Below are 12,163 nucleotides of genomic sequence, written 5' to 3'. Positions count from 1 at the left end.
AACGGCAAGGTGTCTCGGTGCAGTTAGAAAAACCCTAATGATTAATGACAAAAGACTAAGATAGCTTCCATAGCTTGCAAACATGGATTTAAACAGGTAAGGCATTAAGATTACACAAAACTGCACAGGGCATTTTCTAGCCAAAGGAGAGACAATTGAGACGGTTTAAACTAAACAGTGGTTTTTATGAGATCCACATTGACATTTGGTATGAGACTGGTTGCAGACAAGCACTCTCTGATGTCAAGTCGCACACTGGGTTAATCTCACCATGCACCACCACATTCTCCCTGAGAGGCTTGGCTTCACTATAGGCTCAATTACCACATGCTACATCCACCTTGGCTTATGACAGACAACAGGTGTAACACACACAGCCACAAAAGGTCACTTGTCAGGAAAATGTAGCTCATTTTAAGTGTTTGCCAAATGGACCAATGCCTCCATTACTGTGGTGTGGACAGTCTTGAAAGTGAACTGAAAATATTCACAAAAGAAGGCCAACACACACACACACACACACACACACAAAACTGCACCTGAATATGATGATTTTTTGTTAACTGCCAAAGTAACAATACTTTACAATACACACACATGTTGAACCCTTTCAGAGAGTTTTAATTTTTGTTACATTCTTCATCTGCATCTAGTTTCACTCTCCCTCCCATTAACCAGGAGACAAACGGCTCAATATCTAAATACAGAGCTGGATGAGATGATAAGCGGATTAGACATGTGTTCCTCCTCCTACACATCGACCAGTGGGCTGTCAGTCAGGCAAGCAGGCAACTGCTCACTTTTCGCTCCATGGCTCCTTTTGCAGGGGTTTAGTATTGGCGTATGAGCATGACTGAGGGCAGATGAGGAAAAGGAGGGGGACCCATTTCCCTTATCAGACTCTATGTGTGTGTGTGTGTCTCTATCACTCTTGCCTCTCCCGACAACCTCATTCACTGCCCGTCTTTCTCCTCACACACATGCACATAGAAACACAGTGAGACTGAGAGAAGAGAAGATTTCATGCTGCCACTGTCTGCTCAATCCGTCAAGCTAATCAGGCTTTGAGCCTCAGATAACAGCATCATTAGCAATTCTCTCGACAACAGAAAAAACCCTTACAACGGCAAAAGCTCCATTCACACAATATTACCAAACCTGACTGTATTTCCAAATTCAATGTGCTGACAAGTCTAATCAGACTCGACAGGCTCACTGCCTTAAGCACAAAGCGACTCTCAGTGTTTACTGAATGCAGAGACACATCGTGGTAGTATTTTTAAAGGTTTTTACAGATATCTTGTAGTGAGCAATTTGGGTAAGTGTTTCACTTAATCAAAAGCAAAATGGTAACAAAGTTAACCACCCAACATTATGTTGTTAAAACTATTCTTATAATTTCATTTAGTTTCCTTCGTCACATTTTTTTATGAAAATCCACACATTGAAGTGGAGCAATTAGTCCTCCATCAAAGTGAAATACTGCATACTGCATAATTTATCATGAGTGAGAGAAGCAGGAGTCAGAGGAGTGGAGAACAGAGGGAAGGGATGATTGGGCTTTGTTCACCAAGTTCCAGAAAACCGGAGCAACATCGACCTCCCTGTGGACACTAGTGGAGTGAGAAAAAAGAGATCTGGAGCCACATCAGCATCCAGTTGAGGAGAGTGAAAGAAAGAAAGAATTCAAACCACGACTGATGAGCAGGCGACGACTGACAGAGAATAACAGAAATTACAGTAATAAGCTTATGAATTAAATTGACTTCATTCATTTTGAGTGTGTTTGGAAAATGACACATCCACTCCAAAAAAGCATATGGAACTCAACGTGTGTGTTCTTTGGTAGACACCAAAGAACACACACAGAAAATGTTGAGTCCTGAAATCTGGCATGGTCATAATCTTGTTTAGTTATTATGGATTTAAATAGTTCCTGATTTAAATTCTGACAGAGATGAATTTCAAAGTATATTCTTGACCTTTGAGGCAGCAGTTGACATTAAAATCTCACCTCAGGGGCTATTCTGGCATTAAAAGGTCCAGTGGGTAGGATTTAGTGTCATCTAGCAATGAGGCTGCAGATTGTGAACTAGCTAAATACCTACAAATGAGAAGCCCTTTCTAGAGCTGGTGTTTAGTTTGTATTATTATACTATACTGTAAAATTATACTTCAACAAAGTGGACTATGGTAAAAATGGTTCCACTCCAGATATGAAGGCTTCATCTAGACTGACAAAAACACAACCAATTGCAGATTAAAGTACACTAAAGACAAAAAGACGTTAAATTTAATTTCTGCAAAACCTTAAACAAACTGAACCTTTAGGTCCTACAAACTGCAATAACTGATTTATTTTGACTGACATATGACTTCCAAAGTTAATCAAGGTCATGGTATATAGAAGCTAGAGCGTTTAGCTGAAAACAAGGGCCTGCTACATCTGTAACAACACTATGAAGTCTTTGAAGGAACCCAAAGTTGCAGTGAAACCAAGGGGAATATCATGCAGATTTAGGTGATAATTAACAGGTTCATCACTATGAGCAACCACATATTTTCACACTGTTTTAATGTTGTCATTTGATATCTTATCATACCAGATATAGCTGGTTGAAAGCTGTGACTTCCTTGAGTGCTCTTGTCATCACTGTAAGGTTGCTATACAAGATATAATGTGCCAATTAGAGCAAAAGTGAGGCTGGTAAATAAATGTTGTTACCTCTACACTGAGCTATGAGATGCATATTTATCATATAGACATATACGTGCTATCAATCTTCTTATTCATTTAACTCTTTGTAAGGAGCTTCCTAAATGTCTAGTAGGGCAAGTGGGACAAAGGGGACAGGACCCAAATGCAGACAGCTCTACAGACGGATACAGTTCAGGAAATAGTTTACCAAATTACCTAAAAAAGCTTACAGAATCAGTAGGCGGGCAAGTGCAAGAACTGGGAAGGCAGTCTAAACAGGCAGACAAATCCAAAGGTGAATGCAGGAAATCCAAATGTGGTAGAAAAAGAGAGTGGTTAAATATCTGCCGGGCTGAAGAACAAAGAGGGAACAGGGTGGGCGGGGAAGGTCAGGTGGTGACTGGGACCTTAGGGAAAGGGGTTACTGCAGGGCAAGAGGGAGTGGCTGTATGGGGGAGTTAGATGGCTGGGACAGGAGAAAAAGTCTCCCTGGAGGACGGATAGAGAAAGGCAATGATTGTGTTTGAGGAAGGTGGAATGTGATGTGAAGGAATGGCAAAAAAAAACAGAAAGTGTTACAAAGTATTCCTTTAAAGTGCAAAGAAAAAATGGTAATTTGAACATTAAGAACTCTATGATAACTGAGCAAATTCTTTGTATTGGTGAAGATCATGTGATTAGATAATTAAATGGACAATAAGATTATTTTGTCAACTAAACTTTGACAAATCTCAAAAAAAGTTATTGTGCAAACACAGTTGTGTTTCAAAAAACAGGAACAATTTAAAACTAAAATATTCTTGAATTAGAAAGAAGTATTTTTTTTCCTGTGAAATATATCTAATAAATATATTTTTGTGTATAAGCTTTAGAAAGGGCCCATTACATTGGTGTTTTGTCCCGTTACAATACCAATATTTTAAATAGTACAGCCCTACTGTCTTTATTTCTTGAAAAAAAGCTAAAGCACACATTGGAGAGCCAGAGACAACCTCTATCACAAAGGCACACTGAAAATCCAGTGGAATGGGCTAGCATTGCAGATTATACAGAGGCTGGGAAAATAGATTGAAAAAGAGAGAAAGAGTGAAGGAAAGAGCGAAGAAAAGGAAAACACATGTCAGAGATGACGAAGACGGCCCATTATTTAAGTGACACTTTTACTGTCCTGTCCTCGTCCACAGCGTCACAATTGATTGGGCCTCCACCCTTCACATCCTTCCAGTTATTTACGTCGTGGATTTATAGAAATGTAACAGAAAATAGAAATGGTCCTTGACAAAGACAGTTGTTTAAGATGAAAAGGGACCAACGAACTCAGCTTCGAGCACAGAGCTTTAATCACAACCTGAGACAGTATTAGCTGCTCTCAACGGGAACAATTGATGTTAAAGGAAATATCTGAGGTCTTGTAAGTCATTACCTCTGTATTTCAGCCAACAGCCATTTGCTTTCAGCTCAAACTGCATATAAACTAATCTAGTCAGAATTAATTCAAACAACGTACAGGATTACTCCAGACAGCAGCTTTGTCTCTGTCAGCGCTGCTTCGGAACAACAAGGAAAAAAGCCAAAAACATTTAGCATTTAATACTCACATAAAATCTTGTATTCAGACGGCAAGCTAACCTTATAAAAGCACCGTGTTTGGGTGCTAAGATAATCAAATCAAAACTTACAAACCCTGCAAGAATAGTGCATCAGTGTACCTTTTTACAAAACATCTTGTGCCCATTTGTGAGAGGGAGTAATGTTATTCAACAAACACCTGCCCTTGTGCCCATTTCTTCTTAAAAGTAAAGCATGGTAATAAAGAAGGCTCTTAAAAAGGTGCCGTCGATTCCTCCAAATCAGTTATTCAATTAGTACACAAACCCGTGAGCCAACTGTATCGACTGAATTTAGGCTTTGAGTGATGCCTGAAAGAAATGATAATGCAGGCAACTTATAATGCTGTCATCTCTAGCTCTGCTCCAAATTGAAATTGAATTTTTTTTGGTTGTGGTCCACAGTTCTAATTACATCTAGTGCCTCCACCTATAGTTCCAAAGGAAGACACATGCAGTCATCAACCAAATCGAGCCACGTCGCACCATTAGTATGAGCGCTGCTAATGATCACATGTAGCGGCGAATGAATTATAAATTAGGGTAGGAGGGAAAAACTTGTGGATGTGTGGAAACATTGACAGATATTTCTATCAACCTCAGACGCTCGTAGTGAAAGTGAAGTTAGAGGAATAGCTAAGTAGAAATTAAACAATTCAAGGAGCAGTAGTGAGCAATGACTTTAATTTGCTTGAACAATCAACACGGTTGGGGGGATTCTCTTAGTTATTCAGCAGCAACTAATGAGAGAACAGTGCAGCAAGGTAATTTGTATAATAAAAAGCCTCCACAAAAAAAGAAGTAAAGTTTGCATAAAACTGAATTGATTAGACACTTGGCAAGATATAGAACAGGTCGAGCAAAAGAGCAAAAAAATCACTGTGATTTGATTACACCTACTGAAACTAAGGAACACCTGGTATTGTAGCTTGAAGAAATGCATAAAAGTCTGGGTTAGGACCAAATCAGAGCAAAGCCGAGACTAAAATGAGTCTTTGTGAGATTGTTAAGATTTTAGAGACCCAGGGTGGATGTCACTGTCCTCCAGTGTCAGATCAATAAGCTGAACTGTGATCAATATAAGGAAACAGAAGTCCTGGGCTTGCAGAAGACAGGGATTCTGTTCTCGTATCTCTGGGATTTCCTTTCTGTCCCACGTCCAGGCAAATATAGCTCAAACTGCTTAGGGGTCTTGGCATGTGCACACACGTGTGCAAGCATGTGCAGCTGGTTTACAATGTACTGCCAACAGACACCAAGGGCAGAATTGGAGACCAAGCTGCATCCTGGGCAGGGCCATGGCTAATGAGGTAAGGATGCTCCATTAATGTTCCCCGGAGCTAAAAGCCTGGTGGTCACAGCCCACTTCTGTCATCAAGGGAGAGAAATGGGCTGGGGAAATATTGACGATCTGGCACAAGCTTATCTAACCCTGGCATGTGTGCAGGCTAAATAAAAATAAAGAGGAGCTGTAGAAACTGGCAGCTATAATATGTTGTTGCTGAGTGTGGCTGCTGTCTAAATTGATGTTGTTAATATAAGGGAAAAGATGAGAGGGAGCTTTCAGCCCTTGTTGGTATGGGCTATGGGTAGATAGAGAAGACACTCTGAAGTTTAAAAGCAAAAGCTAGCCATAAAGTTGTGGAGATTAGAATATTGATTTTACTCTTGAAAAACAGCAAAATGACTTTCAGTGAGTGGGTTTTCACATCTCTCGGCTGACTGCCGAAATAAACTCACCAAAGTCGGAAGTCTCCTTTAACAGACTCCTGACTGACAGGAGCTTCCCTCTTGACACTTGAAACCTCCTCCTGACTTAATGAGATGACAGATGAGGCTGAGCTTTTTCTTCACATCTTCCAAAACTGCTGCTGAGTCGTGAGGAAATAAGCAGCAGAATCATCACACCATGAAACACAGCTAGACAGAGAAAAATACACTGAAGCGTGAATTTGGGAAGAGAGAAAGAGGGGAGGAGGGGGGAGAAGATGAGGTCTGATCCCAAGTGGTAGATGCTCCGGAGGAGGCAACTTAAGGGAGAAATATGCACTGATCTTGACCCTACACAGCAATCCTATTACACTGCCTAATTGGATGGGTTATGTGCACTACAGTGATAGAATTACAGCACTAAAGCGTGCATGGTGGGGATGAGGGAGCCCTTTGGACCTCCATGTTTGGTTTGGAGACGGTGAAAGACAATGCAAAAAGAAATATCCTTAAGGAGAAAAACCGCTGCAATGCCACTTTGATAACAAAATGTACGAGACAAGTGACTTTACTCTGCAACCAACATGCGCTGTCAACAGTTTGTTCCAAGAGCAGCTGCTTTTCCTTCTTAGTGTCTAATGAAAAGAAAGAGGAGAAGAAAAAAGAACCAGCACTCAGCCGAGCTCGACGGGAAAAGAGCTGCAGCTCCTTCAGAAATGAGACGGACATCTTAGAATTTCTGCGCATAAATAATCGGTTACTTTCTTTGCATCAGAACATCATATGATCCAAGTTCATTTTACGGTAATCAACATCAGAAAAATCTTTCAGGAGAAAATAAGCACCTTCTTGTCAAAAGAAGCTAAGCCCAAAATATAAAAGGCGAGCCTTGGTAGATAAAACACTACATCTCTTTAAACCTTCTAGTGACGGTTCTAATCCTCTATTCTTCCTAAAAATGTAAAAAGATTTATTTCTCAGTTGTTATTAAACAGCCTTTAACTCTTTTGAGTTTCTATAGTAGGCTTGTAAGCACACACGGGAACATCAGCCACAGAGAGGTAATCTATAGAATTATAAATCGTGTGGAGAAAATAGAGAATCAATAGCTATTTAATGTGCACATTCCACCTGCACTCGCTTACACGTGCCAAGGGACACTTTTGACTGCAAAGTTCACCCTCCTACTTATCTATCATGGGCAACAAAGGCAGAAATCAAAAAAGCTCAATATAAAAACATATATGGGGTCGGTGTAAAGGTTATGAGTGTTTTAAACTATAAAGCAGCATATCCACTAATGCACAGCTACGAATGATCCGAGGTTGAGTTTGACAGGAGGATGGCTGAGTTTTGGGAACAAACTGACTTTCCTGTTGTTTTTTGCATTTTGATCTACAATTAAAACAGTCTGGCCTTGAAAGTAATGCCCCGTGATGAAAGGAACTTGACGAACCAACTATATTACCTAAGGTTGAGGTACTGCAGAGTAAAATTCCCTGTTAAGCAATTCTTCTTGCCCGTTTAAAATAGTTGGAAAGGTATTTAGGATTATAATCTGTACAAGTTATATATCATCCTCTTAAGTTAAACTCAGCCCAAGCATGCAGCTACAAATATTCATAACAGCAGTCAAATGAATCATAAAATAATTGTATTTTGGACAAAGGGAATAGTAATGACATTGTTTTGCATCTTCAGCACTAGGCTGAAGATGCAAAACAATGTCATTACTATGAGGCCCTTAAAGCTCTCGAAAAATAAAGACATATCAAAACAAACAATCATGGAGTGAATATAGCACAGAACTTAAATAGCCATTATTTCATCGAGACTCCTAAATCATGTCTTACTGTATCATCATATTGCCACTGGTATGATGTATATATGCATGTTATGCATTTTTAATAAGCCAGTGTGAAGCTCATATGGCACTAGCATGTGATAACCAAATGTTACTGCCTCCATATGAAATTCCATATCTTGCTGCATTGGAGGCGGCCATGGTTATTTATTTATTTATTCATAGAACTGAATCCAAAGCGTGATTCATTGGGGCTGTCTTTTTTCGCCTGCCAGAAGATTAGGAGGGACAATCTGGCCCCTGTGACGCGGCATTATTCCCGACAGTGAAATACTAGAGACAGCTGTGTCACTCCATTGTGAAGCAAACACTAAGGCTGAGTCGTGGGACCGTGCAGGCTGAGTATGGTTATTACTGTCACACATCCATTGAGAGCCGAAGGGCTCCACAGGTGGCATCTCAGAAAATAAAACAAAAGAAACAAACAAGTAGGGAATGTGACATATTGCTATTGTCATTGCTTCGTGGAACTACAATGAAACATGACTGTCTTACTTCAGGATGTGAAGGTTAACCTGTTCTATATTAACTCGTGATCCAACACTTACTGCATTAATGGTTTCAGACCCTCTCCGTAGCCTACTCTTAAGTTTATTTGTGCACTGTTAATCAACACAGAGAAAAAGCAATTATACCTCCATAGTAGGATGCAAAGTGACTGCAGAAGAGTACATCTTGTATTATGGCAGTGAAGTCACAAAACCCTCATGTCAAGTCGGGTTTAAGATTGAAATGCAAGTCACGGTGGTAACATCTTGGTCAAAATGAGTTAAATTCCAAGTACTCAGGTGTGTGCCTGCAGACAACTATCACCACACTCTCCGGTTCCTCTCAGTTCTTGGACCGTTTAAGAATCATGCAGCACAGCATTTTAGTTTTCACATTCTACCTCTTAAATGTTTTAATTCAGTTTAAATCTCACTCCTTTCATCAACCTTGATTATAACTTCAATAAGAGATTTTTCCAGTGCCAAGCAGACTGCTCAGCAGAAAACAGCAGAAGGACACAGTTAGCGAGTCGTTGGTGAACATAGTGGAGCATTTAGCAGCTAAAGAGCCAGATATTTCCCCTGGAACTTAGCAGAGACCAAAACATATGGACATGGACAGCAGAAATCAAATATTGTTTAAGGTTATATTTTTGAAAGGATACACAACACAATCTTACTTTAACAAATATACTTTTGTATTCACAAATAATACTCATGAGACAGTTTGCAATCTTAAAGACTCTTCTCTAACTGTGCTCGTGTTACACTGCATGTTAGCTTTTCACATATAAACTAATGTCTTTGTAAACAGATGTTTGACAGATGCTTTAATCAAAATGTAGAGTGATGCTTAAAGGATGCATAGCTATGTTAATGTTTCACGTTTGAAAGCAAGTATAAGTTAAAGTTGTCAAAATTCACACCCAAGATGTTTCAGGAGTCATTGCTTTTTGACTGTGATATTAAAGTACAAGCTGTACATCTTATCAATCAGGCGTCACCTGCCCCAAAATGTCTTAAAGCTCAGGAGATATGCCTGCATCAATTCCAAACACACCAACATGCCATATCTCCCGATCTTTAATCTCTCCCAGTCTCCTCCTTCCTGCCACCCAGGTGCTGCCAAACCATCACTCAGCAGCTCAAATCATTTGCCTTGTCAGGTACCAGGTTCCAGAAAAAGTCTTCCTCGAGCAAACAAATGTGGGGCAATCAGCATAGCCCGGATGTAAATTGTTTTTTATCAACATTTACAAAACGAGCGCAGTTGTCACTGCAGAGTCCCGCAGCAAGCCTGCTTACCTGCCGGCCCAATATCTGACATCCAGATCCAATCAGACAGCTGCAACATTTAAAGTCTCAGAAGAGTTGTTTTCTTTTTACAACTTCCTCTAAGAGTATTCCAAAACTAGGGGAAGGAAGCTACACAGGGAAAATACACACTCTGAATACGTTTACACACCTTCAAAAACATTTGCATTCTGCACGCCTCCAAGCTAAATTCTCATTAAGAAAGATATAAAACTGTGTTCATGCTTTTGTGGTTATACTTTTCTTGGTTGATACATGAAGTAACTGGAAATATAAGTAGTGCACACATCTGTTTTAAGACATTATCAGTTTTGAAGGCTCCTGCTGCCATGCAAGTGCTTAGAGGAAACTACAGCAGTGCAGTGGGTAGGTTTTCTTCACATAATGATGGATCACAGTTCCCCTTAATTGGGTAACATGATTTCAATTTCTGCACAATGTTCCAGACTGTCATCATATGCAGAGTAAAATGAAGAAGGGATTTCATCTGACTAACACACTGCAGCCTGAAAGAAACAGAAGCACCAGCATCAAATAAATAATGTATATGTATTGACAGTGATTCTTTAGAATTTGAACCTGACAATAGCCTCATAATCTACAAGAAAGAACATGGTAAGGAATTTTTTATTCTTCTGCTGCACTCTAACAAATCCTGAATACATTTAAATACAGTTACCAAGATTAATGCATGAATGGATGATTTGAAGCTGGTGTAATGGTGGCCTGCTATTCTCCGATAGCAATAATGGGATAATAAGCACTGAATCGTCTTGAGTTCGACATCCAGCTGCTAGAACCAGGATATACAAGGGAGACACCTGTACAATGCTGTCTTGCATTTCAATGTGTGTGTGTGTGTGTGTGTGTGTGTGTGTGTGTGTGTGTGTGTGTGTGTGTGTGTGTGTGTGTGTGTGTGTGTGTGTGTGTGACTACAGAGTAAGCCCATAGGGATATTCTGCTGTCTTCATCATCACTTGAAGTCAACCCACAGGCCAGATGCATATGGATCTCTGTGTGTGTGTGTGTGTGTGTGTGTGTGTGTGTGTGTGTGTGTGTGTGTGTGTGTGTGTGTGTGTGTGTGTGTGTGTGTGCGCGTGCGTGCGTGTGTGTGTGTGTGTGTGTTACGCTCAACACAAATGTTCTTTACATTTAATCAACAAGAACATTTGCATTTAGAGCACTCTTAATCCCCAACTGTTAACCTCAGCCTCATACTATCCATCAGATTGACAAATGTGTTAAAGCTTGGTTCATTTTCATTTGCTGCTCCAAAGCAGAGACAGCAGCTGCTATAGAAATCCATTCACTGGACAGAAACAGCCCTCAGAGCCTAATTATGACTCTGATTAAATGTATTGCACCTTATACTTCCACCGTGAATAACTGGCTGATTGTAAAGAAACACCAACAACAACAAGCAGTCAATCAATCAATCAATCATGCATGATCTCCTGAGACAGTTAAAATGCCAAAAATCCAGCAGATCAATACCACAGAAGAAGCAGATAATAAACAAGTAGGATCCCAAAGGTGGGGTCCAGATGCATTTTCCCCCCAAAATGTTTTGGCTTTCGTCACAATGCTGATCTTAGATTTGTGGAGTGTACTGATTTTAGACTTTATTTGAACAAGAACAGTATGATTAAGGCAATGTATCTGAAGGTATGAAATGACTATTCATCAATCTAATCCAGCCTTTTTTTTCTGCCGGGCTAAGCCTACTTTGTTTCTCATTAATGGCAGCAACACACCTGACCGATGCAACATGCTGATCAGAATATTGATAGGGGCTATCTTAGTTTGATCTCGGGCAGGAGCCGTTAAAGCCTCTAGTCTTGTCTGGCCAGTATTTGATGAGTGCATGAGATGAAAAGTGTAACCCCTAGCGTTAGCGTACACCGACTGCATGGAAAGGAGGCAAAAAGGAAGGAGATGGTTAGAAATAACTTACCCCGAGGATGACAGTGTCTTCTCCCTGAAATATTGGGATGAACTTATCTCCGCGGAGAATTTCGGACTTGTTCAGAGGACGAAATCGACACAACACCTTGATATTGCATTCTGCATTAGCATCAGCCATTGTTGGGGGGGTAATAGTGTACGCGCTTTTCAATAAATAAAAAGGGATATCTGCATCCAACCAAAATACAAAAATGTAAATCCCTGTGCAATTTCGCGTGAACCACCTGGGCGCAGGCTGAAACCACCGGCTACATGCAAAGCGAGAATGGCAGGCGAAACATTTGGATGAATGGACCACCACTAGTTTTTGGAGATAGATACTAAAGACAAATCCATTGTAGAAATCACATAAAAAATCGAAAACAACCCGTTCAGAGTGATTCTAGTCTCAAAAGCCCTCAAAGCAAACTCGCAGTGGAGAACAGATGGAGAGTTGTAAATGTGAGTATATTCCAACGCGGTCCGGGCGGCAGTGTCTGGATAGGCTGCAGGCTGCTCAGGAGCATGCCTTGCCTCT

General features: G+C 40.3%; 1 protein-coding gene across 3 annotated transcripts in view; it reads right to left on the bottom strand.

The window, feature by feature from the left end:
- Nucleotides 1–12,100, bottom strand: part of kif5ab (kinesin family member 5A, b) — a 57,202-nt gene extending 45,102 nt beyond the window's left edge. For all 3 annotated transcript variants that reach the window (XM_063911168.1, XM_063911169.1, XM_063911167.1), the window contains exon 1: nt 11,636–12,100. In XM_063911168.1, coding sequence (XP_063767238.1) covers nt 11,636–11,764 — 129 coding nt within the window. In that variant the 5' untranslated portion in view covers nt 11,765–12,100. The remainder of the gene's footprint in view (nt 1–11,635) is intronic.
- Between the last annotated feature and the right edge of the window lie 63 nt (nt 12,101–12,163).

The sequence above is a fragment of the Eleginops maclovinus genome, chromosome 20, assembly GCF_036324505.1.
Source record: "Eleginops maclovinus isolate JMC-PN-2008 ecotype Puerto Natales chromosome 20, JC_Emac_rtc_rv5, whole genome shotgun sequence".
Lineage (NCBI taxonomy): Eukaryota > Metazoa > Chordata > Actinopteri > Perciformes > Eleginopidae > Eleginops > Eleginops maclovinus.
The sequence above is the reverse complement of the archived record's forward strand: the minus strand, read 5'-3'. Positions and strand labels throughout refer to the sequence as shown.